The sequence below is a fragment of the Alligator mississippiensis genome, chromosome 11, assembly GCF_030867095.1.
Source record: "Alligator mississippiensis isolate rAllMis1 chromosome 11, rAllMis1, whole genome shotgun sequence".
Classification (NCBI taxonomy): domain Eukaryota; kingdom Metazoa; phylum Chordata; order Crocodylia; family Alligatoridae; genus Alligator; species Alligator mississippiensis.
This window is the reverse complement of record NC_081834.1, coordinates 63,486,750-63,514,372: the sequence shown is the minus strand read 5'-3', so window position 1 is coordinate 63,514,372 and position 27,623 is coordinate 63,486,750. Positions and strand designations below refer to the sequence as shown.

Genomic DNA, 27,623 nt, shown 5'->3' with positions numbered 1-27,623 from the left:
GTCCTCCTCCCCCTCGATCGCCTCTTAAAAGAAGTCGGCGTTCCTATCCTGCTTCCCCAGGCGGTGCTCTGCAACTGGAAGTTGTAAGGCTGTGCAGTTCGGGCGCTTGCACACATGGCAGGGGCTTAGTCCATAGGGTTGCATTCTAAGCCCCCTAATTTGAAAACATAGATTTTTAATTGAAATGGTGGGGTTTTATTTTTCCATCACTGTTACAGTGAGAGGCACGATCACTTTTTCTTTTCTGGCAGGGGATCTGACCCTTCTTTTCTTTTTTTTTTTTTTGGTGAGGGGCGTGACCCTTATTTTTTTTCTTCAGCGGAGCCTGCCCACAGAAGGTGAGCTGCTAGCAGGCCGAGTGGTCCCTGAGCTGCAGGGGGCCACGGTCCTTCCCTCCATGGTGGCGGTGCCCCCTGGGGCTGTCCAGGTGGGCTGCTAGCAGGCTGGGTGCTGCGCCAGCTTTGGGTTAGGAAAGAGTTGGATTGGGCTGGGTAGTATCTCCAAGCTGGGGCAGCACCTGGCTCACTAGCAGCCCGCCCAGGTGGCCCTAGAGGGTGCTGCTGCCATGGAGGGAAGGACCAGGGTCCTCTGCAGCTCAGGGGCTGCTCAGCCCACCAGCAGCTCATCTCCTGGCCTTGGGAGAAGTGGGCAGGCTCTGCTGGAAAAAAAAAGGATCAGGCCCCTTGCTGCTTCTGCCTTCAGCAGACGCCTGCTGAAGGCAGCAGTAGTGAAGGGTCCAATCCTTTTTTTCTGTGAAGCCTTCCCACCTCTCCTGTGGTGACTAATAGCTGCAATCCATCACTGCAAACTAAACTACATTGGGATATAGTTTAGTTTGCAATGATGCAACCTTATTTTAAACCCCCCAAACTCTTACATGTGTACAGTGTGATGCCATTAAGCCACACAAAGTGACATTTTTGTCATGTGTACATGGTAATGGTGTCACATGTACAAGGACCCTTAAGCACCATTGGGTTTGTGGCGGGCCAGTAGGGGGCGCTCCTGCGTTGAGCCGCCCACCTCCCTGCACCCAACCACCTTCCAGGCTCCGAGTGCCTCCCTGGGGTGCCTCCCGTCCGGCCGACCCCTTCCCTGGAGCACACCCGCTAGCCTGGGTTCCCGCTGCCACCATCCAAGGCTCTGGACTCAATCCTGGCTCTGCGCGCCTTGGAGAACACAGGCCTGATCGTCCAATGGGTCCTAGACCCAATACAGGCACTTGGGGCACTTCCCCAATCAGGGGCTGATTAGGGAAGCCTCCCTTAGTCCACCGACCTAAGGGGCCCCCTTGGTATAATTTAGACCCACCCCTCAATAAGTCTCCCACACCGGTCACAAAGGAGAACTTTATTGATTACAGGGGTAGGGCGGAAACAGGGTAAAAGGTAGAGCAGTATCATAGGAATATTACAGGAATATCAAAGGAATCCCATAGAGCAAACTAGAGTGGCTGAGGTAGCCGTTTAAACACACATCTGAGTTACTGAAGCTAAATATCTAATCGGATCTCGAGTATCTTACTCACTCACATCATCCAGAGGTGGTTGGAGTTTCCTCTGGAGGCAGGGCACTCTTGGAGCATGCGGTGATGAGGAGAGAGCCAGGTTCAGATTCACCTGGATGACCGCATGGCTAATGGCTCCTTCTTCCAGGACCGGGCCCTTAAATAACCTCTCTGACCTCAGCAGCCCGGTCCAATTGAAGCTGCCAATACTGGCCAGAAGCCGACCAATCTCCCCAGCATCCCTGGCTACCTGGGCCCGCGCAGGGCCGGGCCTTTCCCCCTGCCTGCCCAGGTGACCAGCCTCGCCTCCCAGGCGCCAGGCTTTTGTCATGCAGACCAGGTGGGAGATCCCCGCCCTGAGGGATTCAACAGCAGCCTCCCAGGCTGGTGGAGACAGATCTCTGCAGAGGGGCACCAACGGTGGCATTTCTGCCACAGGGTTGATCAAGGGTTGTCTGCTTTCATCTGATGGAGCCACTTCAGTGGCGTGTGATCTGTTACTATGCTGCACCTCATTTTGAAGAGACTGGAGGTTTGGAAACAACCCTTTATTATACACAGGAACTTGTATGAAGACCTATTTCCAGTATGTAAGAATCGTTCTACTTAACTTGCAGGGGTTTTTGGGCCTGGCCTTATCGCTGTCCGGCCACACCAGAAAATTCCTGCTGCTTCATCCAGCTGTCTCCTGAGATGCCACGCTTCCTGGGCACTCCGTGTTTCCAGGGGGACTTTCTCTGTGGCACACCATCAGCCCCGACTCTGCAGAAATCTTTTCTTTTCTGCTCTGCTTCGTCCGCCCTGCTTCCGCTCTGTGTCTTCTTTGGGATGTGTGGAATATGACACAATATGGGTGATGCTTTGTGATCTCTGTCCCTGATCTCAGTGACCCGTCTTCATTGACCATGTACCCTGATGCCAAAAGAGAAGTTTTGAGGCTGGGTACTAAGATCTCCACCTGCAGGGAAACTGTTGTGTGTTTTCTCTAGAGAAAGGGCATCCGTCGGAAGGAGGACTCATTGGACACCCTGACCCACTCAGTTAGTTTATTGAATACAAAGTGATAACTGCAAGACATTAAGCAATATGTCCTCACCTCCACACGAGGACGTGGTAGTGCTGACTGCAGCCATTGTAATGGTGGGAGCTCAGCCACAGCTCATACTGCATCCCTGGGTGTACCCCCTCCTTTACCACAACTGGACCATTGGGGCACCCTGGACATCCAGATGTAAGTTGTAGACAAGTCCCAGCCAGGTCCTTCTATAGATCTGAAGGAGCCGTAGGAGAAAGGGAGCACGCTGGAACATCAAACCTTTCATTCCCGTTGTGTTTCTCTGATACATTTCTACTGATGGCACCAAGGGAGGTTATAATTCTGGTGGAAATTAGCAAAGAACAAGGGTGAAGGGGAGAAGGCTGTTTGAAAGTGCATCAGGTACCACAGCCAAGTGGCCTTATTCCAGGTTCCCCTGAGTCTCAGGTCAAAGTCCACCCCACATGCCAAGGGCACTGGTGACACCGAATCCAGGGACATGGGTAGAGAAGGGAAAAGATTATGAAGGAAATGAGCCCCTGGGGCTTCTGCAGTTGGAGATGGGGAGTGAGAGTTCCCCAGAGGGGGTTTAGGTGAAGATGGGGCTGGTGAGAGTGTGGGGAGCAGAGACCAAGGAGTGCTGGTGGCCGGGCCAGGACACGGAGTGCAAGGCCACCCTGCAGGAGCAGGGAGAGATCCCAAGAGACACTGGCTGGGGAATCATGGTGGGCAATGCAGATCCCAAAACCTCAGGATCTAATTCAGGAGCCCTGCAGCGGTAGAGGGTAGAGAAATCAACACCAGGCTGTGGGTTTCTCTGGTAGGCTCTAGGGCCATGTACAGGAAAATATGTGGAGCCTCCAAGAGGGGAAACACTTTGTCTGGACACAGGACACTCTTCCCTTGGGAGCGGCTCAGAGTTGAGAAGGCCCCACTTTCCATAGAGGTGTGGTGGGCCAAGGGGCAGGAGCAGTCATGCTCTGGGCATCCCATGCAGCCTGTGGTCAGTGCGGGGGGAGGCAGGTTCAACAGGGCCCTTAGGGGAGATGGAAATTACCTGTAGGCTGGGGAACAGGGCACCCTGGAAAGCAAAGAGAAACAGGGTCAGAGCCTGGGGCAGGAGGAGCTGGATGCTGTGGGCTCAGAGCCCCACTCCCTGCCCTAAATCCTCCTGCATTTCTGGTTCCCACTGTATTCCCATATGTATTGTACACCTCATGTACCTTTCCCCTGCATCTCCAAGCCAGTCCTGAAAAATCTGGGTGTGTGTCTTACAGTAGGCTGATTTTTCTCTGCTGGAATAGAAACAGGCAGGAATAGAAGCACGCAGATGCTGGGCTCTAATAGCTTCCAAGATGGGTGCTGCCTGGGAGAGGCATCAGCCAGCAGACACAATGGAGTCCTGCATTAACCCTCTCAGCCACACTGGTAGTAGCTCTTGGCTGAGCACTAAGCTTGCACTTTAAGTAGTAATTGCACTTGTTGAGGGTGAGTGGCTGCAGGGAGTCAGCGGTATCTGATGAGACTGGGGGTGTGGAAATAGCCATAGGTGGAGCCGGGACTTTGAGCAATGGGGTGCAGTTGGTGCAGAGCATCACTACGTAGAACAAGATACATATTTTTCTGTTGTAAAAAGAAACCAGAAGCATTATTAATGTGCTCAAGGTCTAGCTCCATGTTGTTCCATTTCAGATGAAAGCAAAACCAAATATAACTTCACTGGATGTGCACAACTGCTGGATTATACCTTCAGTTTAAAGAACACAAGGGATTGGACAAGAAAATGGTCCAAAGGCTCAGAAGATTGTGTATTGTTCACCCTGAGGTCATTAGAGTGAAATGGATGTCTCTTCTTCCAATCTGTTAAACTAAATCAGGCCTTGCTGAGCATCCTGACAGAACCCGGACTCCCAGCAGTGAGGCCTCGCCATGGACCCTGCTGTGCCCTCAGAGGGAGGAGGGAGGGTCTGACCTATTCCTGGCCCTGGAAGAGGAGAAGCTAAGATGCCCCAGTCAGAATCGGGAGCAGATCCTGTTGGAGGCGAGGAGGGGAACCTGTAGCCAGGCCCAGATGTCCTTCATCCCCCAGCTCTGTGTTCCTGCCCTAACCCTGTCCCGCTTACCTTTCTTGTTCCTCAGGTACATAAGTAGTCCCAGCGCCAGGAAGATCAGCCCCAGCACAAAGCCCCTGACCCCTGTCAGCATCTGCTCCTGGCTGAGTCTGCCTGAGCCTCTGTGGGGACAGGAGCCAGAGGGGGAGGGTTCAGTCTGGGCTCCTGCATCCTGCTAACACCCCTGTCCCTGCTCCTGGGGTGGGGTTAGGGGCTCTGACCCCAGACAGCATTTGAGGGACTACACAGAGCAAGAGCCCCACCACCAAGATCTCAGGGGCTGCTCCAAGACTGCCAGGCTCTTACCCCAGTGCACGGTGATGGGGCCTGGCAGGCTGCTGTGCTCCACCTGGCAGGTGTAGACGTCCCCGCTCCGGGGGGTCATTTCCAGCATCACCAGGATCTGGAAAGTCCAGTCTTCATTTTGCATCAACTCCGTGGACACCACTCCGGCCATCTGCTCCTGCCCGTTCTTCAACCACTTGACCTCTGTCCCGCTAAAACCCCATCACAGAGCAAACCAGTGTGCTGGGGTAGGCCTGGGCCCCTGATTTTGTTGGGGAGACTTTCAGCTTGGGTTTCACTGGCACTAGGGATGGGAAGAAGGAGAGAGAGAGAGAGAGAGAATGAGCTGGAAAAGTGTGCTCCTCCCCTCAGGGAAAGACCTTGGTCTCCAGTTTCACTGTCCAACCCCTGTTTTCTGTTTTCTTCACCCCTGACCTTGGGGTTTCCCTGGACAGGATCTGCCCCCCCCCCAAATTTCCCATTGGAATGGCTAGGACAAGAGACAGGCAATGTCAAGCTCTCAGAGGCCAGGAAGTGTGGTCAGCTTTAGGCCTGGGGTCATAGGTGCTGAGTACGTGGGGGCCTGAAGTCCCTGCCCCTCCTTGGGAAGAGGGTAGGGTGATTACCTATCCCTAACTGGTTGGGACAGCCCTAAAATGGGAACATCAAGTCCCAGTGCTAGGCTGCGTGACTTTCAGACAGCATTTGTTCCACATTTCCAGTATCATGCAGGGATCTGGGTTTTCCATTTACCACGGAAAAGCACAGGAAACAGCAGGTTTCTCCTTGCAGGCTGGCAGAGTTCTGGCCTGCAAGGGGCTGCGGAGAGTAGGACGCAGGGGACACTACGTGCATGTGTGCACGCACACACATGCATGTGGCTAGGAATTAGGGCTGTGCGAAACAGCACCATTGAGTTTCGACTTCTGGTTCACTGTTTCGATGGACAGTGTTTTGTTTGGAATTTTGTTTCATTTTGAAGCACCAGCCTTGCCGCCATTTCGTTTCGTCAAAACTGTTTTGCTGTTTCAACGCTGTTTCAACGTTTGGCCCATAGGCTATAATGGGGAAGTATGAAACTACTATAACTTTGTCATGTTTTGGCAGATTTGGATGAAAACAGCAGGGTTGGTAGCCCTTTCTGAGGGCATGAAGACAGCAAGTTTCAAGGAGATAAGTGCAGGGGTTTCTGGGAAACTGCACCTCAAGCTGCTGACAAGCAAAACTCGTGACGTGACTTTGTATGTGTGTTAAGGCGCGCCCTCACTGGTGCTGGGGCCTCTACGTGACATGGTAGTGTGCCCCAATGAGGCCTCTTCCTCCCCTAAAGCCTCAGCCCGGTCCACCACTTTAAATAAAAACAGGTCACATCATAACTTAGCAAGCGCTAGCACAGCAGCACCAGCAGCATCTCAGGCAGCCAAACTGTGACAGAGCCTTTCCTTCCTCTCCTGCAGGAGCTTCTTCTCCAGCCTGTGTGTTAAGGCGCGCCCTCACTGTGTCCTTCCCTCCTCCTCTCCTCCCTCTCCTTACTTTCTGTTTCTCTGCAGGGAAGCCCAGCTTCAGCTTTGAAATTCAAAGCATTTCAAAACGATCAAAATGTTTCTATTGCCCTGGTTTCATATCAAGGCTGTTTCAAAGCCCTTGGTTTCATTTAAATGTCACTGTTTCGAGCTCAAAGCGAGTTGAAACAGCACCGAAATGAGACAGCCAGTGAAATTTTGTACAGCCCTGCTAGGAATACAGCCCCAGGCGGCAGCGGAGAGCAGCTTCCCCAACTGCCTGCAGGTAAGTCTGTGGGAGGGCAGTGGGGCAGGGCAGATTGAGGCCCCCATGGTAAGGCAGGGAGCGGGCTAGGGGCTCGGGCAGAGGGTGCTGCCTAGACAGGGCAGTACATGGGGCCTGGGGCCAAGCGGGGGAATGGGACAGAGCTAAGAGAGGATCATCCAGAGGGCGGGGTGGGAGGGCAGCTCCCTGCTGTTGTGCGCACTCCTGGGGAGGGGAGCATAGGGGAACATGTGCCCCTAGATTTGCGTGTGTGGCGGGGCGGATGCAGGCTGCCTGCTGTGGGCCCTGCTGCCCTTTGCCTGAGAGCCCTGCACCAGCTGTGCCGCCATGGGAAAGCACCCCCTGCCCACCCAGCAGCAGCAGGGGTAGTGGCATGGATTTCTACCCCCTGCTGCTGCTGGGCGGGCAGGTGGATCCTCACCCTGGCAGCGTGGCTGGTGAGGGGCTCCTGGTCAGAGGGTAGCAGGACAGGGAGTCCCGAGCCTTCAGCGGGCAGCCTGCATCTGCCCCGCTCTCCCTATGGGCTCCGCTCAGCTCGGCTTAGGCTGTGCTACACTCAGAGAGGCGTGCAGAGGCATCATCTTAGCCCCCTCCCCAGCCAATATGAAAGTCAGTACCTATGCCTGGGGTGATTATTTTAAAATCTAAATCCAATATTTTGATACTGTTGTTTAACTGATACCAATTTTGTTTCCCCACATGAAGGCTCAAGCTCAGATTTCTTTTGGCACCTTCAAAATATGGAACTAAAGAAAGAAATATCTCCTCAAGGACTCCAGGAAAGAATTGAATGCACTGATGCCAGGGGGGGCCTGTATTACAAGCTCTGGGCAAAGAAAGAGACCACCCCAAAATCTTGTATTGCAGTAGAAAGGCCCAGCAAGAAGGTGTCCATAGCCCTTTTTGTACCACAATGGCCCACACTTTTTGGCCGCAGTGTGAGTGGTATCCATGAGTGCTACTTTATTATGGTATACATCTGTTAGGTTTACGGCAGGAAAGCATGGAAGGTCAGAGATGCCCATCCTCTCCAGCTACCCTGGAGAAGAGCTCGTGGGGCTTCAGGGGCCCTATTCTGTGCACCAGTGGCGATGCATAGGGGGTGCATGGGGGTTGCATGTGCAACCCCTGACAGCCAGCGTTCCCCACTTAGGCGATGGGCAGGGGGGGCAGGTGAGAGCACTGGTGCCCCCCCCGAGAGTGCTGGCTGGGGAGTGGGCGTGCCAGGAGAAGCAATCCCCGTGGTCCCCCCATGGCCAATCGTGCTGACCAGAGTCAGGGGGAGGGGGTTGTTGTGAGGACTTGGGGGCTGTGCTCGTGGGTGCAGGAGACTGACAGTCATCCTGGGTGCTGGGAGAAAGTCATCCTTTCCCCCAGGAGATTTTGTTTTATGCCTCATTCCTGCCCCATCCCAACATGGCTGCCTGATCCATGTCATAAATAACAAGCCCACTGTCTGGGGGATGAGCACGAGACCATTCCCCATTTTCTAACCTACCCCGAATGGGACATTCCCTGGAGTCTGGGCATATGAAGCTGTCTCAGGGGCCCAGGAAATGGCCTCAGCTGGGGTGCCCCCTCGCAGGCCCAGGGAAAGGGTCTGTGGGGCTGTTAGGACCCTTGGTCCATGGCTGTGGGTCCTGTGCACATTCCCCTGTCTGGATCAAGTTACTGAAGGGCCAAGGGCAAAGCTGGAGACAATCAGTGATTTCCAGGGAGGCTTTTCATGGGGGAGCAGGAGCCGTGATTTCAAGGACTGATCGAAATCTGGATTGACACCACCTACCCTGGCCAGAGAGCAGGGAGCAGGGACTGTGCCACCCACCAACCAGAGCAACCCTGGGAAAATGGGGACATCAGAACCCCTCGGAGATCCCAGCATCCTGTCCCAGGCATCACCCAGCTCCCTTCTCCTTCTTCCCTGAGCGGGATGTCCCCTGCCCTCCCCATCCCAATGCCCTGATCATTTTCCACCACCTTCAGTGTGACCCTACAGTCCTGTCCATGGATACTGCCCCCACCTGCTCCCTGGCTCTACCCCCCTGTGTTTTTCTGGCCCCTTCCCTGCTGCCCCTGACCCCCTTCTCCTCCCGCCCTCTCTGCAGTCTGTGGGCGCAGGCAGGTGTCTCTGGGCTGTGGCTGGGACTGGAACGAGTAGGGGGCTGCGGCTTGAGTCTCAGCCCCCAGTTACTGACCCTGGCTTCCCCCAACCACTGTGGAGCAGCAAAGGGCCCCGAGCCCCAGAGACTCACCTCTCCTGCTACAGGGCAGGTGTGATCGCCTGGTAGTTGTGTCTGCAGAACCTGTCCGCTGAGCCCTGGGCAAACTCCTGCGTGCCTTTGGGCCAGTTCTGCAATCGCTGGTGGTACTGGTTGCCCCCACCTGGGGCCTGCCCTGCTTTGAGGTGACCTTGTGGCCCCCACAGTGTGACCCTGAAGCCCCTTCCTCCCCCCTAGCCCCCGTGACTCTGCTGCCCATGTGTCACCATGCTGCTTTCCAGCAGTGTGACCCTGCTGCCACTGAGGGGCTATGCTCCCAGCCTGCCCTCTGCAGCCCCCTTACCTGGCTCTGCCTCCCCATCAGGGTGACCCTGTTGTTGCAGTAATAACACTTTTGCTTATGCTGCATCATGAAATGCTCTGGGGGGCAGAGATGGCACCACTCAGGGACCCCCCAGCCACAGCACAACTCCTGCCAGGGGTGCAGCAGGACCAGAGAGTGCAGGGTCTCTGGATGGTCTCTGGCATGCAGTAAGGGGGACTTGCTGCTTGCCACCCTGCTAAATGCACCCCCCAAAAGCAGGGTGACTCTGCTGCCTGCAGCCTCCTCTGAATGTGACCCTGTTGCCTCTGCTGTCCACCAGCCCCACCCTGCCCTACTTGCCTGGTTCCTGCCCCTGCCCCTGCACCACTGGTGTGACCTTGTTGCCACCTCTCTGTCTCCTGACCCAGCCCAAGCCTCTCCCTTGGTGTGACCCTGGTGCTTCCCCTGTGGGATCAGTCATCCCAATACCTCCAACACCTGCCTAAGACAGGGCTCCCTGGGTTACCTGGGGTCTCTGCACACCTCTGGACTCTGTGCAAGGAGCCACGTGGGCTCTCAGCACCATCAGTGTCCCCAGCAGAGCCCCAGCCCAGAAGCTCCTGGCCCCTGGGATCTGACCTGTCCACATCACTACACAGGAGACAGAGATGAAAGCCATCATTTTCCTCCCAAAGTGAGAACTTCTCTGCCCAGCTTTGACTATCAGCACCTGATGCTGCCCCAGCCCCAGGATTGGGCAGCCTCAGCCACAGGGACCAGTCTGCATCGGGCCTGGGCAGCTCATCTGTCACCAGGCAGAGCCAGGCTCAGCAGGGCTCCAGCACACACTTCCTCCTGCAGCAAAAAGTCAATGCCCGGGGTTGGGCTGCATGACACCCCCAGCACCTTCCCTGGCCCAGCTGCAGCTCTTGGGGTGGTTGTAAGATGCTGAAGGCAGGGGGGGAGGCAGTCCAGGGTCCAGCTGCCCCCTAGTGCAGGGCACACAGCAAGATGTGTATGATGCCCTGGTACTTTCCCTGGGACTGATACCCCAATGCCTCCCTGCTGGGGAAGATGGGCTGTAATGTGGAGGTGCTGGGGGACCTCTTATGCATGTGAATCTAGTACGGGGGGGGGGGGGGGACTTGTGGCTGGCCCCACAGGCCGAAGCTTGGAGCTCCCCCAAGGCCCCATGGAGGGTCCCAGCCCTGCTTTTCAGGGACCGTGTTTGAGAGGGGATCTCCATGTCCATGGGGCCATCACTGGAAGATCACCCATTGCTCTTGGTAAAGGTCTTGGATGGTCTCAGAGCCCCTGTGTCCTCCTTACCCCCCTGCACTTCCCTTCACACCTCCTGCACTGGGGCAGGTCTGTTCTCTCCAGCTTCGGGTGGGAGTCGAAGCCCACAGACATTCAGGACCCTCCCAAGGGCTTGCGGGGCACAGCTGGGACCTGATCCCTGGCACCAGAGTCCCAGGCCAGTGTCTGGGCAGTCAGCCCATCGCCCCTTTGTCCCTCTACCTCTCAGCCCACCTTGGTGGAGCAGGGTGATCCCTGAGCCCTGCAGATGGAGGGGGTGCATCTGTGTTGTGCGTGGGGAGAACAGGGTATAATGGGGTCAACACCCCACTCTGTGCACAGAGGGACCCAAGAGGGGTGCAGGAGGGGTTTCGTCAGTGGGACCAGACTGGGGCTCCTGGAAAAAGGTCCCAAGCCCAGTTCTCCTCCCCTGAGGCAGCTGGGCTATTCCTCCCAGAGCTACATGGGAGCTGCTCTCCCTTGCAGACCAGAGGATCCATATCCAGTCTCCTCAGAAGCTCCCCCAAGCTTTGTCTGTGGTAGCCTGTATCTGGTGGGAATTTATCTATCTCCATTCAGTGTTGCCCTGTGCTGCTGCTCTTCCTAGCAACAGCCTCGTCACCACTGGGGATTTCTCCCATTAGCTGAGGCCCTGCCCTGCCCTCTACTGTCTGCTCCTGGGACTCTTAAATGTGCCCCCCCAACCTGTTCTCTCTATTGCTCCTGTACCCTGAGCCCAGTGCGAGTGCCCCCAAGAAAGGAGATGGCTGGAGGACGGGTCTTTCCTCAGGCCCAGCTGGCTCTGATCACCATGCTGGCTCTGCAGGGCACTGGGGCAGTCAAAGGTAGGTGCAGAGTGGGGTCTAAGATACATAGGAAGGAGGTGATAATGGGAAGGAAAGGAAAGGAAGGCACCCTAATTCCCCAGATGGCCCTGGGCACAACCCTCTAGAGGCAGGAGGGAGCCCTGATGGGACCAGGCGAGGGGGCATTGGGGCTGGCACGGAGTGAGCCGGGGATGATCAGGAAGCGGCTGTGACTGCGGGGCGCTGGGGTGAGGAAGGAGCCGTGGTTCTGCTGTGAAGCAGCATCTCTGCAGGAAGGAAGAGCCCCTCCCTGGGTGGCACTGGGGAGCTGGAAGCTTTGTGGGGGACCCCCATTCACAGAGCACCTACGGAAAGGAAGCATTTCCCAAAAGGGTGCCCCGGTGCTACACCCGGCTGAAGAGGAAGTGTCCTTGGTGCAGGGACAAACAGCCCCTGGTCTCAACCCCCACTCCTTTTCCCTGTGCCCCCCCCCCCTTCGTGTGAGTCCCTACTGACCCCTCCGCACCTATGTGGTGGTGGGGTGGTGCTGTGCCTCATGGAGGTCCTTCTGCCTTTCCTCACTGTGTCCTAATGCAGTTGTAACACCCACAGGAGCACGTGGGGTGGGGTGATACTGGGGAAGGACACAAGCCCTGAACAACTGAGTAGGGGCAATGTGGGTGATCCTGCCGTATGATGAGTGGGTGTGCACCCCTGTCTCTCCACAGTGGATCACGTGCTGTCCCAGGTGGCCTATTACCAGCGGACACATCCATCCACGGAGTCTGGTGAGTTCATGTTCGAGTTTGACAACGATGAGATCTTCCATGTGGACCTGGAAAAAAAGGAAACAATCTGGCGCCTGCCCGACTTTGGCAAGTTCACCAGCTTTGAGGCACAGGGTGCCTTGGGCAACATTGCTGTGCTCAAGAAGAACATGGAGATCATGATTGAGAGGTCCAACCGCACACGGTCCCAGATCGGTAAGCCCCCAGGATGTTCTCTGCCCTCTACTCATGATGAGCTGTCAGCACCAACCTCTGACCCGGGTTACACTACAGAGCTGGGTAGCAGAGGGCACAGGGTCTTTCCCCCCAAGGGGTTATGGCTACAACAGGGGTGGCCAGCCTGTGGCATGGGCAGCCTGTGTGTGTGGCACCTGGCAGGCTGGGGAGGGGACAGGCATCACAGCAGCAGACAGGGCAGGAAGCATAAAGCAGAGCAGCAGATAGGGGTGGGAACACGGGGCATGGAGCACAAAACAGAGCAGCACATTGGACAGGGGGAAGGGATGAGAGTGGCATGTAGGGAGGGTGTTTGACTTATTTATGGCATGCCTGCTAGAAAGTTTGGCCCACACTGGGCTACGATGACCCCAGGATGGAGCGACTAGGGGCCTTGCCCCTCTAACGTGGTGCAGTGCCCCCTTGCAGGCCGAGGGCAGGCAGCCATGCGGGTGGAGTCTGGACAGCACTAATGGCCTGTCCTTGGCCTCCCTTCCCAGTGGCCCCAGAAGTGAAAGTGTTTTCCGAGAACCCTGTGGAGCTGGGCGAGCCCAACATCCTCATCTGCTTCGTGGACAAGTTCTCGCCGCCTGTGCTTAACATCACCTGGCTGAAGAACGGAAAAGAGATGACAGATGGCGTTTTTGAGACTGACTTCTACCCCCGCCAGGACAACGCTTTCCGCAAGTTCACCTACCTGCCCTTCATTCCCACCACTGATGACTACTATGATTGCCGGGTGGAGCACTGGGGGCTGGCCAAGCCCTTCCTGAAGCACTGGGGTAAGGCTGGAGGGCACACCCATGGGTCCTGGATGGGCACAGGGCTGGGAAGCCAGGACTCCTGGGTTCTCCCCTGGCACTGGGAGAAGTCTTGGACCTAGTGACATACAGCAGGTGGGCCTGGGAGCCAGGACTTGGGTTCGCTTGACACCAGGTGGGCTGTAGAGCAGGGGAGCTGGGAACCCGGACTCCTGGGGTCTCTCCCTGTCTCATGGCCTCACTTTGTCCCTCATCTCTCCCTCTGCAGAAGCCCAAGTGCCCACCCCCATTCCTGAGACCACAGAGACTGTGGTGTGTGCCCTGGGCTTGGCTGTGGGCATTATCGGCATCATCGCAGGCACTGTCCTTATCATGAAGGGCATGAAGATGAACGAGGCCCGTAACCCACGGGGCCCATTGTGAGTAGCTGTTGCTTGTTTTCCAGTCTATGCCAAGCCATCTTGGGCTGATCCAGCACCCACAGGGGAGACTCCCTCTACTGCTAACTACGCAACCTGTCCATCCTCGCTAGCTACATGACCTATCCCCCAGCCAATAAAGGGTGGCAGCTCTGCTACATTGGGATATTCCTAATGGGGTCCAGCAGCCCCCGAGACTCTTTTCTACTGCCAGGGAAGGGCCATGATCCCTGACAGGCCCAGATTCTGGGCCCATGGCTCCTGGTGACTGACAACCTTTTGCCTTTTAGGTAAGAAGAGGAAGAACTAAGCATCCCTGAGTCCTCCCCACATGCCTTTGCAAGAACTGCTTGCACTGTCCTCCCAAACCTGCCACCCCAGTGTCCCCACTCTGCTACCATTGACTCTCAGCCACTGGACCCAGGTGGGAGTCCCCCCTCACTCTGTGACTGTGACACGTTGATCATGGACTGTCTTCTACTGCTCCCTCACACTGGGGCTGGGGATGGCTGCTGACCCCTGGGAATGGGAAAAGGAGGTTCTCACTTAAGGGCTGGTTGGGACCAATGGCAGCTGGTCTATGTATTATATCCACTGTCTAGTAAAGTCCTGGGTAAGAGTCTCTTGACTCTGGTGGGTGCTGGATTGCGCCTGGCACCTCAGCCCTTCTGTGAGTCAATCATGCCCAAATTAATCCACTGAAGTTGCTTTTGGGTAAATCCACTCATTTAAGGTCAAAGGGGAGGGAACAGGGCAGCAGCCCCAGCTGCCCATCTCTGCTCTGGAGCCCAGGTACAGACGGCAGGGTGGGGGCATCTGCATATATTTGTGTGTGTGTGTGGTGGGGGTCTCCTTGCCTGTGCAACCCCTCAAAATTGTGCCCTGGGTTTGTCCAGAATCCTGCGTGCTGGAATCTCAATCTGCAGCTTTTCTGAACAGCAATAAAATAGATTTGGGGGACATTGCTGAGTGTCTGAGTGTCATTACAACCTGGTCCATTTTACTAAGCTCTTCAGGGTGTTTTCTTGAAACAGAACAGCCTCTATCCTGGTGATGAGGGGCTTGGTTGGGATTTTGGGGGTGCAGGTTCATAGATTCATAGATGTTTGGGTTGGAAGGGACCTCAGTAGATCACTGAGTCCAACCTCTTGCCCTGGGTAGGAAAGAGTGCTGGGGTCAGACAACCCCAGCTAGGTGCCTGTCCAGTTTCCATCCAGTCTTGTCCAGGTTGGTCTAGAGGGAATGGAGGGGAGAAGGATGCCTTGGTTATCTCCCAGCTGTGTGATGGGAAAGGGGTCTAATGGGTCACAACAGGGAGGTGGGAAGCCAGGACTCTTGGTTTCTAGCCCAATTCTGCAAAGAAAGTAGGGTCTAGCAGGTTTTGGGAGGGTTGTGGGAGCCAGAGCTCGCTATCCCAGCTGTGGGAGGGGAGGAGGGTCCAATGGCTTGAACCCAGGGGTTTCACTTCCATTTTTGGGTGTGTTTACTGCAGCTTTAAGGAAGAAACATTCACCACTTCCCTAGATAACATTCCCCTGCCTCATACTGTGGCCCGCAATGTATTACCGGGGCAAGTGAGATACCTCCAAGCCCAGTCCCAGACTGGCCCAATCTGGAATCCCAGGGGGTGTACACACATACTGACTTTCTAACAGTTAAGTTGTTGTCTTAACTTTTTAAAGTTGACTTAACTGTCAGACCATACGTGCTTATGTTGAGCAGAGTCAACTTAAATATGGCGTAAAAGAATACACCTCCAAGGTGCAGTATCTTAAGTCACATTAGTTACGATAACTTAGCTCACAAGATGGCTGCCACCATGTCAAGGATCTCTATGTGTGTATGCTCCAGCTTATCTTAAATCGCCTTAGCTAAATTGCCTTATTTTAAGTCTTCTTAGTATGTGTGTACACACAGCCAGTGACTGCAGTGTCTAACTAAGTCCCTAGGGGTATCTGTGATTCTTGGATCAACTCCCTACAGCTGTTTTTTATGGAAGACATCCCAGTGCCCCATGGGAAGACTGTGGAGCACCCATGAGGTTATGAAGCCAGACAGTAGCTAGACGGGGTGACAGCTCTGCTGTGTTGCGGGTGTCTATAGCGGGGTCCCATAGGGTCCAGAGTTGTTTATCATGTGCTATAATTTGGGAGAAGGCAGAGGCACTGGCTGGTGACATCTGCATGTGCAGCGGAGAATGTGGAACGGGACGAGGCCTTGTGGGCTGGTGAACCCCATCCTTTGCTCTTTTAAGCCCTATGTTATACAGGCCCCTTATGCCCTCTGAACCTCACTGCTCCAACTCAGAGACTGCTCGGAGGCCTCCCAGCTCTGATGTGTCCAAACTTGCTTCTACCATCCACCTTGCAGCTGCTTCTGGCCATTTTCATGCTTGGGCCAACATGGGCCTTGAGCTCAAACAGCTCACGATGGGGAAAAGCCAGTTATACCCCATGATATATGGTATTGGATCCTTCACACCAACCAAAGCACTCTCCAGGAAGGCAGAGCATGGGTCATGCAGGATGGAGAACCCCTCATGAGCACCAGGTGTTATGAGCATGGCTTCAAGGGCAGCCTGGAAGCCAAATGAACATGAGTTCCCAGGGTGGCATGGTACTGAGGGTGTGGGAGCCATGTTGCGGGGTCTGAGCTGGGAATCCTAGAGAAGGAGCAGGACTGGGGGTGTCACTGCTGTGCATGGCATGGGGACACTGCTCCTGGCAGAAGCTAGAGCTCAGGGGTCCCTAGACTGGTCTCTGGAAAGTGTGACTCAGGAAGGAAACAAGACTGGAAGTGCAGAGAGACCCCAGGGTAAGGTGTGGGATCCAGGGGGACCACCTGGGATGTGGGATCCAGGGAGACCACCTGGGATGTGGGATCCAGCAAGCACCTGGAGCGGGGTCTGGGGGTTCAGGAGGTCCTGGAAAGTGGGAATGAGAGAGCTCCTGGGATAGGGGTGGAACCTGGGGTTCAGGGAGGGTACAGGTAGGTTGTGGGATGGTACAAGTCTGTAAGTGTTTCCGTGGTGCGTGTCAGGGTGGCAGGGGTTGAAGGAGGTACCTGAATGCAATGCCCAGGGGATAGAGAGCCATGGCTCACTCCGGTGTGGGGTGGGGAAGCTAGTATCTCTCCAGGAGGATGAGGATCATTCTCCAGCTCTGTGTGTGACCAAGAGCAGGGGACGCAGCATGAAGAATTCAGATAGAGTCCAGCTTTAGCTTTCCCAGCAGCAGCTTTACCTGGTAACCGTTGACACAGCCGCTCTGGTCTCTGTGATTGGTGCAGTGCTGAGCTGGGGAAAGTCCCTGGAACCGATTCAGCTCCAGTTTCCCTTCCCCCTCCCCCCTGGGTTTCTGGGAGTGCGTGCAAGGAACCAAGCCCTGGAGAAACCCACACATCAGCTCAGCTCTGGTGCTGGGAGCAAGCCCTGGTGCACTGCATTTGCAAAGTGGGAAGTGGCCCCATCCCACAGACGCCAAGGGATATGAAGCCAAACATTGCTGCTGGGCCAGCTCAGCAAATCCTGCCTGGACCCAGCAACTAAGAATGGGGAAATTCCCAGCTTGGTGATTCTCCCAACACCGGGTTTTGAACCCTTCCCCTGGAGATGATGCCCCACAATGCACAACCCCTAGCACCAGGGTACCTGGCCCTTCCCTCTGCCTAAGGGACCCCCCTTCAACTACAGACAGTGTTTACATGTGGCAAAGGATCCCTTGGGGAATGAATGGGGGGTGCATGGGCGCAAGCTCTTCTTTAAACCCCTTATTGGTCTGGGTGTCATGAAGAAGGGAGGAGGGATTGTAAATCAGAGTATATTAAACACATATGACTGAGCTGGTCCCTTTCAATGGCTGCTGCCACCTGTTTGGTTGGCACCTGAAATAAGGTCCACGGTGTCAGGGTTGAGGGTAGTCAGTATGGAGTTTAGATTCTGGTTGCATGGGATGGTTTGGATAGGGATGATCCTGCCTCAAGCAGGGGGCTGCACTAAATCAGTGCTTCTCAATCTTTTTTGTGCCAGAACTCATTTATAAACATCAATGGCCAGTCTCAACCCAGTGCCCCTCACTCCTGACCCACTGCCCCCTGGTCCCAGGCCTCAGCCCCCACACGTGTGGTAGGGGTGGGCATGTGAGGAAGGGTGTGTGTGTGTGTGGAGGGGGGGCATGAGGGGCCCTAAGCAGCCCCTCAGAGGCTGGAACTATGCCAGCCCGCACAGGAAATGTCACTGGTTCCCACGTTTTTATCCTTTAAAGGAGATTCTATCTTTAGAGTTTTTTTGTGACCCCTTCATATACACTTGCAACCCACTTTTGAGTCATGACCCACAGGTTGAGAAACGCTGGACTACATGACCTCTGGAGGTCTCTTCCAGCCCTACTTCTCTATGACTCGATGATCTTGCTTTGGACGGGTGAGGAAATGGTTAACGAAGCAACCAGCCAATCAGGATGCAAGCCTTGTTAGGGTTGTGGACGAAATGGAGGGCCAAGAAAGGCTCAGGTTGGCTGGAGGGGCACTGTGTTGGTCAAGAGCTAGTAAGTTGAGGCTCTGGGAAGGTCACAGATGCAGGGGACACTGCTTCTGCTTCAGGGCAGCCTGGAAAGGAGACCTGGAGCTTGAAGACCTATGGGTTTTTTTGGTAAGGGCTTTTTAAGCTAATCCCCAAGCTGGGGAGCACCAGGCCAAGTCCTTTGGGCAGTGAGGGGGTATGGGAGGAGGGAGCAGGGAGTGATACTCAGTTGTCTTGCTCATTGGCTATGGTTGCTTCAGTCCTAATTAGTCACCTCGCTGAGCTGGGTCAGTTTGGTTTCCTGAGCTCTCCTCTTTCACAAGCAGCCGTCACCACTTCCCTGCAGCTGTAGCGCCTGCTGCCCTGCCCCATCACACTCCTCAAGGCAGCTTCTTGTCTAGCACCACACAGTGTGGCAGGCATCCTGGCTGGGGCTGGCCTGGGGCCAGAGGTGCCACGGGTCAGGGGTCGGCCCGATTCTGCGGGCTGGGCTGGAGCAGAGCTGGGAAGCAGGGGCGCCAAGGAGGTGGTATGTGTGCAGCCAGGAGCTCGGTGAGCCCCACCTCCGTGCTGCTAGTCGGGACCGGAGCCGTGTTCCTCTCTGAGCTGCTTTCAGTTTCTGAGCTCGGGCTCTTGCCTGTCACAGCCCTGCACAACCAGGGCATTGCAGTTCATGCAGAGGGACTCCCTGGTGGGATAGAGGTGCTAGCTGTTTCTGACCAGCACGGACATGCACAGGCCCTGAAGTGTGAGGTAGAAGAGGGTGGTTGTCTCAGTCTGATCCATCGTGCACCAAACCCCAGGACTCTGGGTGTAATTTTGAATTTGGAGTTGCCTCAGAGCATGGAGGGTGTCCCCAGAGAGGTGCTCAGCCACCCAGCACCAGGTGGTTAGCAGTAACCATCTGCCGGGCTGGAGGCTGGATGCCAGCTACAACTGATGACTAGGACATGAGTGGAGCTACAAAGAGGGTTCAGAGATCCAAGAGCCAAAGGGCAAGGGATAGGTGAGGCTGCAGCACAGTGTTTCCCAACCTTTTCCTCAGCATGATGCCCCCTCCCCACTCCCAGGTGCCCCTCACTCCCACCCCACAACCCCTGGCCCTGCCAGCTCCCCTCACTCCTGGACCCCAGCCTCCTGGCTCTGCTGGTGCCCCTCACTCCCAACCCAGTCACCAAACCTTCCCAGGTGCCCCAGGGTCAGGGCCTGCAGCCCCTTTCCCCCCCAGAAGCACAGGAGGTGATGGCTGCTGTGGCCAGGGCAGAACATGGAGCCCAGCTCCTCCCTCCCCTGCACCCCCTCCCCACACACCTCCTGCCCCCTGCCCTGTGGGCAGCATGGCTCCAGTAGAGCCAGTTGGGGGGGAGGATGCAGGCTGCCTGCTGCAGGCTTGGGGATCCCCACCTTGCTACCCTCCCTCTGGGGGCCTCCACAGACCAGCAGGTGGGACCTGGCGTGGAAGGTCGGGGAAGCTCGGTGCCACTGCTGGGAGCCCCAAGTCAACTGTGCTGCCATGGCAAGGTGCCCCTGCCCATCTAGCAGCAGTGGTGAAGAGTTGTGCCCCCTGCTGCTGCTGGGTGGGCAGGGGGAACCTCCCCATGGTGGCATGGGCAGCGTGGGGCTCCCAGCAGTGGCACTGAGCCTTGGCACCCCACTCTGTTGTGGGGGCCCTGTGGGGAGGGCAACAGGGCAGGTAGTCCTGAGCTGGCAGCGGGCAGCCTGCATCCGCCCCTGCCCTGCACACAAATCTGGGGGCACGTGCCCCCCATGCCTCCCTTCTCAGGAGTATGCACAGCTGTGAGGAGCCAGCCCCCTGCCACCACCTGTGGTTGTGTCCTGCTCCCCAAGCCAGGACTTGCAGTCCTACCCTGGCTTCAGGCCCCAGGCACCGCCCTGGCTGGGCAGCACCCCCAGCCCCAGCTCTGCTCCACTCCCACCCTCAATGTGGGGGCCTCAATCTGCCGTGCCCCCCATAGACTTACCTGGTGGGAGCTGTGGGAGATGCTCTCTATGCTGCCTGGCTGCTAAGTGCATGTGTGTGTGTGCACGTGCACATGGTGCCTCCTACCCTATCGCCCTCCTCCCGCTTCCCCCAGCCACACGCAGCCCCTTGCAGGCTGGAACTCTGCCATTTTCCTGCACCGTTTCCTGCTTTTTTCTCCTTTAAAAGAGAAAATCTGTGTTTTTCTGCAATGAAAGGAAAATCCGGATCCCTGTATAATTGAACAACACTGTTGAGTGTCTTTGTGACTCTGTTTTTTATCATTGTGACCCCAAATATGGTCATGACTCCAAGTATGGGAACTTCTGCTGTAGCACCAAGCTAGGAACATAGAGCGTGGGTTGCCCCCCTCAAAGCCTTGAAGACGGTAGGTTTGGGGTTGGTTGGTTGTTTAGTCTTTGCTGTGGGGATGAGGTTGTCCCACATAAAAAAAAAAAAATACAAATAAAAACTGGCTGGAAACCCTGAATGCAGAGCTGACTGACCTAGAGAAGCAACCTGGGAGAGTGACCCACTTCCAGTGTCCTATAACTCGCAACTAAATGGCCTATTTTGATGCTTAAGGACGACCCTCTTGGCTTGTGTATTCTGGAGAGCTGTGCTCAAGGGTCCAAGAAGCACATTTGGTTATAACTTGTTTCCTCCACAGTGGTTGGGGGCAGGATGACCTCAGGAAAGAGCACATAACCCAGTGATTCCCTGCAGGGGGCCACACAATTTTAGTGCCCTTAGGTGAGCAGACATGGTTTGCAAGATAAACCCAGAGATTTCCAATAGGAATCCAGAGGGTCATAAGCATCCTTCCCCGTTGTGGTCTTGCTGAGCTCTTTGCAATAGAAGAATTGCTCTATTTTTTTTCTGTAGTCAAAAAATGAGTGAAGACTCAGAACTGTCATTTTCTGCAGGGAGGCTTTGAGTCTAAGAAACCAGGGCTGATATCTTCATAGTTTTGAGCAGGAACCGGAACCTGGAAGTGAACATGGCACATGGCATACTACAGTGCAACAGTTGATAAACAATAACATCAAGCATTTGGCATCCATCATGTGATCCCCTACCTATCAGTAAAACTGTATAATGTAGAATCCTAATCCCAGCACCTTTACCCCCACTTGGCGTTAAAGTTTGAACATGCCTTTATGCTAATTGTAGAAATGTTCCAGAAAGATAGGACAATACGGCAGGTGCTATTAATGTTCAAAAAACATGTACTCTGTACCAGGGATGGGTGAGTAAACAATTGACTTTATGCTGACTGAATTTCTAGCATGTTTATCTCGATGAGATAGAAAAATGGTGTACAAAACTATGGAAGGAAGATTCCTCCCTTGCATACTTTTTTACATAACACACTTAACGTTTGGAATTCATTGCTACAGGAGGTGGTAGAGGCAGGAGCAGAGTCAGGGACACTAAGGGACTGGATAGATTCGTGGATGTTCAGTCTATTATGGCTATTGGTCAGAGTGGTTGGAGATGTTTCCTTTGACATCTCTACCCCAGTAAATGGTGGATCTCAGGGAGGGTACTGAATAGGGGTGATAAATCACTCTAGAGATTTCTGGTTCAATGCTCTCCCTCTATAGCATCCACTTCTGTCACTATTGGAGATGGGACGCTGGGCTAGACGAACCATTGGTCTGACTCAGTATGGCACTTGTATTCTCATTCCATATATTCAGAAGCTGTAAGGAAGAGGTTATAAATATGTATCCAGTGAGATGTAGGGTCTTTCCAGTTGCTGATCCGCCTACCCCAATCGGCCACTCGGGTTGGTAATGCATTGATTTTTAAGGCTGGGTCACTGGCAGTGGTCTCTCAAGCACTAATCAGTATAGAATCATAGAAAATGAGGGTGGGAAGGGATCTCAGGTAGTCGCATATAGTCCAACCTGGTACTCCAAGCGGGATTAGCCCCAACGAGGTCATCCCAGCCAAGGCTTGGTCAAGCCAGGCCTTGAAAACCTCCAGGAATGGGGATTGCAGCACCTCTCTGGGTAACCTGCTCCAGTGCTTCACCACCTTCCTTCTAAGGAAGTTTTCTTCCTAATATCCAACCTAAACCTCTGTTACTGCAACTTGAGACCATCACTACTCCTTGTTCTGTCCTCTGTCATCACTGTGAACAGTCCAGCTCCATCTGCTTTGGACCCCACCTTCAGGAAGTTAAAAGCTGCTATCAAATTCCCTCTCAGTCTTCTCTTCTGTAGACTAAATAAGCCCAGTTCCCTCAGCCTCTCCTCACAAGTCATGTGCTCCACCCCTGAACCATTTTTGTTGCCCTCCACTGGATTCTCTTCAACTTGCCCACATCCTTTCCATAGTGCGGGGCCCAAAACTGGACACAGGACTCCAGATGTGGCCTCAGCACTGCAGAACAGAGGGGAATAATTACTTCCCTCAATTTGCTAGCAATGCTCCAGCTTAACTAAGCTGGGTTCTTGAATCCTTCATACAGAGTTTCTCATTGTGCAATCATAGAGAAGTAGGGCTGTGGAGGACCTCCAGAGGTCATCTAGTCCAGCCCCCTGTCTGAGACAGGATCATCCCTGTCCAAACCATCCCAGACAAATCCATTGTCCAACCTCTTGGCAAAACTACATTCAGCCCTGACACAACGCAAGATGTCACATCTGCCCCTGTCCCAGAGAAAGCAGGGGAACCGTGGTGGCCACCACCCTGCTGCAGCAAAGATTGTTATAATATGCTCAAGGAAGCCCAGGGAAACATCTAGCCATCAGTTCCCAGCAGATGTAGCTTTTGCTTCCCTGCTTCCTGACGCTTCTCAGTTGATGTCTAAAAACCTGCATTGTGCAGAAGGCTGACTTTGATCTGGTTCTGACTCTAGCTTAGTTGATGGGGGAAAGGGATATTTAATCAGAGAACAGGAGTGGCTGCTCTGGAGTGTGTATGTGCTGTGACAAGGTAACACATGATCCTGTGCTGAAGCAAGCACAGCCAAACTGGTGAACTTGAAACCTGCATGAAACAGGGGTTAACAATGCAACTATTTTACTACATGCTTACCTCCACCGAATCCTGCACAGGTAACAACAGTTACATCATAACTGCTTGTTTTGCTGGCATTTGATGCCAATACAGTCGTTGCATGTACTTATGCCCCTAGGATACAGACAAAGCTTCCCTGTGGGTGTGTTTACACATGCAATTATGCACCTGAATTGTCTGCACAGAAAATACAGGGCATTAAACTGTCCCAGGGCATGTGTCTGAACGTGTGCTTGTGTTGGGAGCAAATTTGCTCCTGATGGGAGCAGTTCAGTCCAGAGCTTCTGCACTGCTCTGCCTGCTGATGTTCCCAGCCCCCTACTCATCCCCTGGAACTCGTGTGGTTCAGCTCATTAGTTTAACGCACTGTTTTCTAGTACCTGTATCTACTAATACTAGAAAATGAGGAATTAATCTACTGTGCAGTAATTGCTGCACACATGTAGAGGGTGATGCTTTACTGTACTGCACATTAGATTAGGCTAATGTGCAGCAAAACATCTCATGTAGATGCACCCTGTAACTGTAAAGTTACTCTTCCTACCCATAACACAAATGTGAATGGGGACAGTGACTGGAAGTCCCACCCCATGCCCATGGCCAGCTCCCCCACCCGGCATGCTGTGCTTCTAACCCTTTGGGCTGATCATGATGTGAAAGGGTTTTTTGTGGGGACAAGGCTACTTCCCTTGCCTACTCCCCACCCAACGCCCCACATGGGTCCATAATCCAGTGTCCTGAAATCTCGCTCTGCAGCTATTCTGGATATCAGTCATCAAATGGATTTTGTGAGATGTTCCTGAGGATCTGATCATCCTCACCGGGTGGGAAACTGGTTCACAAGATTGTGATGCATGTTTGGGGTATAACTAGTTGGTATAACTATGGACACCTTGAAACAGGGCTCAGATTGTGACATTGGGGTGAGGGAGCTACAGCAATGGGTGGATCCTTTTGGGTGACAAATCCTTGTTGCTTGGAATGACTGAAAGAAGGTCTGACGTCATCCAGAAATGCTGGTTTTAATGTAGTGCTGGATGGATGAAATGGGGAGCCTCTGCTAGAGGTGTGGCTGTGATCTCACCTCGGTGCCCAGCACTGGTAGGACCAGGCTTAGGACACTGCATCAAATTCGAAGCTTCAAGAAAGATGCACACATACTGGAGGGACACAGAAATAACCAGGGGGATGGAAAACCAATGTCACAACCCAGGGGTGTCAGAAGCTCAGTCTCCTTAGCTTGAGGAGAAGGGCTTCTATCCCTGGGTGCAGCCGCTCACAAGTAGCAAAGGGAAGGCCTTCTGCCCTTGTTCACACCAGCATAAACAGAGCCACCAGCTAGAAATTGCAGTGTATAAGGTAAGTGTTGACATCAGACCAACTTTTCTAGCAGCAAGTGGTTAATCACTGGAACAGCATTACCAGGGTGGAGTGGACTCGCTGTGGCTTGCAGTCTTTTTAGACTTGTGCATATCCAATTTTAGTGTGAGTTTACGCAGCAGATACCATGTTTTTCCTATGCCCTGAAGTCAATGGGAGAGGACTTCAGGAGGTCCTTTCTTGCCTTGTGCTTGTGATTTTTCTATTGTGGTGTGAAAGCTTTATCATGACATTGTGTGTGCCCCTCAATGGCCTGCTCTACTGCAGTTTCTGGGAGAAACTCTGCTCTTTGGAGGCTGGGTGTTGTTACAGTTCTCTTGGCCTTGGGAGTCTGTGACATCTAACCCCGCTCCTCATTCATCCCCTCCTTTTACTCCTGGGGGTAGCATCAGGCTACCCTCATCACAGCAGCTTGCACCACTGTTAGGTCGGCTATGAAATAACTACAATCTACTCTCGAGATGCAGGGCAGCAGCCAGCCAGCTGCAGGGACAGGAGTGAGATTTGTGGTGGTGTACAAATTAGCGTGCAGCCTTTTCCTCTTGAAACATCAGTAGATTGGCCATGGCTGGACATGGGACACGGTGGGTCGGTGCTCTGAGCGGGTGCGGAGAATTCCCTTGTTTGATGACAGGAAGGAGGGTCTTGGTCACATGCTCAGAGTGACACTGATCATTGGTTTTGAGGCCAGGAAGGATTATCTCCTCCAGTTCAGACTGGCAGGCCCCTGGAGTGTACTGTGTGCGTTTTGGGGGCTTGGTCTGCCCCGATGCAGTTTGGGGCATGGTCACATGCTGGGGCCTTCTGATCACATATTCCCTAATGAATTCCTCCTGCCTCAGTCTTTGCAGGAGGATTGGGCCCTGGGATCTCCTACATCTCTGCCTGGGGCTCCTCCAGTCTGGTGTCCCGGGGACTGGAACGCTCTGGTCCAACTACAGCTCAGTGCAGGAGTCATCTGGAGAAGGTCTGTCACCGGAGACACCCGGCAGATAGACCAGGCCATCCATTGCTCTCTGTCTGTAGGGGACAGAACCAGGAGCAATGGCCTCAAGCTGCAGCAGGGGAATTGAAGTTGGAGATGAGGAGGAACTTTTTGACTGAGGGTGGTGAAGTCTAGAGAAACTGTGGAATCTCCATCCTTGGACGTCTTCAGGAGAAGGTTGGCCAGACATTTGGCTGGGATGGTTTATTCAGGGATGATCCTGCCTTGAGCAAGGGGCTGGACTTGATATGACCTCAGGATGCCTTTTCCAGCCTGGCTTTCCTATGGATCCATGATCCATTGGTCCCAGCTGGCATGGAAGTCCAGGAAGCTCCCTGGCAGGGGCTCAGCACTGACTACGGAGGCATTCCTCCCTCACCCATCCCAGCTGGGATCTGGGTGAGGGCTGGGGCTGCCTCGACTGGAGGGGGCACACAGACCCGAGTCTCATAAAGGTGAAAGCAGCCCAAATCTTGGCTCTGGGTCCTGCTTCTAAGCATAACCCTTGGTACTAACTCTTCCCTCCAGCCCCTATTTCTCTCCTTAAGCCAGATCCCAGTGCCAACCCCATCTTTCAACCCCCTGGAGCCTCTGCCTAGGTTTCTAAACTGACCAGTGCATTGATAGTACTAGCCAGGGCACCCAACCTAAATCCTAACTCCCATGTGTACCTGGCTTTGTCACCCCAGCTCCCGACTTTTTGGTATATCAGGGTGAGAGGGAACCCATGGTCCAGTCTCCCCTCGTGCTCAGACCTTCCCCCACTGCTCTGCACTCCTACGCCTGTAGTGGCTGAGCATCTGCCGCTGCTCAGGGGGGAAGTCTGCACCACTGGACACAAGTATCACCCCCACCCTTGTTCGAGAAAAGGTCCAATTTTCTCAGAATTGCTTCCTCTTCAATTCTTTGCCTGCAAGTTACTGCAGTCTGGGCCAATCCACCAGCAGCTCTCGGCAGCATCATCAGTCTCTGGCAGACTCCATCCGGGCAGGGTTACAGCAGACACCAATAACACTCCACACAAGCTGCATACAGACATGCTGCATCAATGTTCAACATTTTACAAGTGACATCTTTGAGGCTGAATCACCAGGTTTGCATATCATTATTTGCTAATAAATAGCTTGCATGTGTGGTAATTTATAATTTATCACCCAATTAACACATTCATCACAGGAAAGTTGTAACATGTCTTGGTAAAATTGGCTGGAAAGAGTCAAATCTAGTGTAACCCTCTGTTCATCCCTTTCGAAGCAATCCTAGAAAAGTGTGCGTCTCCCAGACCCATGGATTCTGTGCAGACCCCGTTCCAAGGAATGTGACCCTAGGGACTTTGGCACAAAGCTTAAAATTCAGGTCCTGAGATCCCCCATTATTGCTTCCTGACAGGAGCAGGGGTTAGGGGGCGGGGGATGGCGGCAGCGCTACTTCCACATAAGAGCCCTCCCAAATGCAGCAGTGACTTGGCCTTCCCTAGAGCCCAGTTCATTGCAGAGGGATCGGGCGCAGAGTGGATGCCTATTTTTCACATTGGACTGATTCAGTGTATCCTGCAGGCTTAGAAGATGGGGATATAGAGTCCTTCATCCCTGCAGCTCAACTCCCAGCCCTGGAGGATGCTCTGAGAAAATGCCTTTCAGGCACCTACATCTAAGATTGGCCCGTCAGCCTCGTGACTCATGGAAGGCTTCAGCTGCCTCAACCACCCTGCCTGTGACCCCCTGCTAGACCTGCGTGTGGTTTTGTTGATGCCGTTGTGCCGGGACTCCAGAACAGCTCCTGTGACTTCTAGGGGGTTTCCCACTTTCTCTGTAGTGATGGGAACTTCTCTGCCAGTCCTGTTCTTATAGCGGCAAGGCATGATCTTGATGTCATACCGAGCTTTCTGCTTCTGTTACATCTCATCCTCCTTGAGACTCTGCAGTCTCAGTTGCAAATCTCAGAGAGTCCTTTACTCAACCAGCTTAATCTGACACCAACCAGGAAGAACTGGGGTGGGGAGAAAAGGGGTGGAGGAGAGCTTCATCTGCTGGGAGACTAATGAATGGGTTTGGACCAATGTACCTATTAGCTACTTCAGCCGGAGATGGAGAGCTTTCAGTTGGGTGCATGGATCAGCTGTTTTGCTGTAACTGTGCATGTGGATACAAGCCAGCCGAGTCACCCAGCTTTGACCCTGAATGAAGCAG

General features: G+C 54.0%; 1 protein-coding gene and 1 pseudogene across 2 annotated transcripts; one reads left to right on the top strand and one right to left on the bottom strand.

Moving 5' to 3' along the window:
• Nucleotides 1-3,580: 3,580 nt before the first annotated feature.
• On the bottom strand, nt 3,581-5,939 carry LOC102569594 (DLA class II histocompatibility antigen, DR-1 beta chain-like; annotated as a pseudogene).
• A 5,317-nt stretch (nt 5,940-11,256) lies between these two features.
• On the top strand, nt 11,257-14,499 carry LOC102568501 (HLA class II histocompatibility antigen, DR alpha chain). 2 transcript variants are annotated; one of them, XM_006276425.4, is made up of 5 exons: nt 11,257-11,394; nt 12,084-12,338; nt 12,860-13,141; nt 13,389-13,539; nt 13,830-14,499. In XM_006276425.4, exons 1-5 carry the CDS (start codon nt 11,313-11,315, stop codon nt 13,831-13,833), a joined length of 774 nt encoding a protein of 257 aa, XP_006276487.1. In that variant the 5' UTR covers nt 11,257-11,312; the 3' UTR covers nt 13,834-14,499. The 2 variants fall into 2 exon arrangements, with proteins under 2 accessions (XP_006276487.1, XP_059571266.1); XM_059715283.1 differs by lacking the exon at nt 13,830-14,499 and having other exon boundaries at nt 13,389-13,544.
• The last annotated feature ends 13,124 nt before the right edge of the window (nt 14,500-27,623 follow it).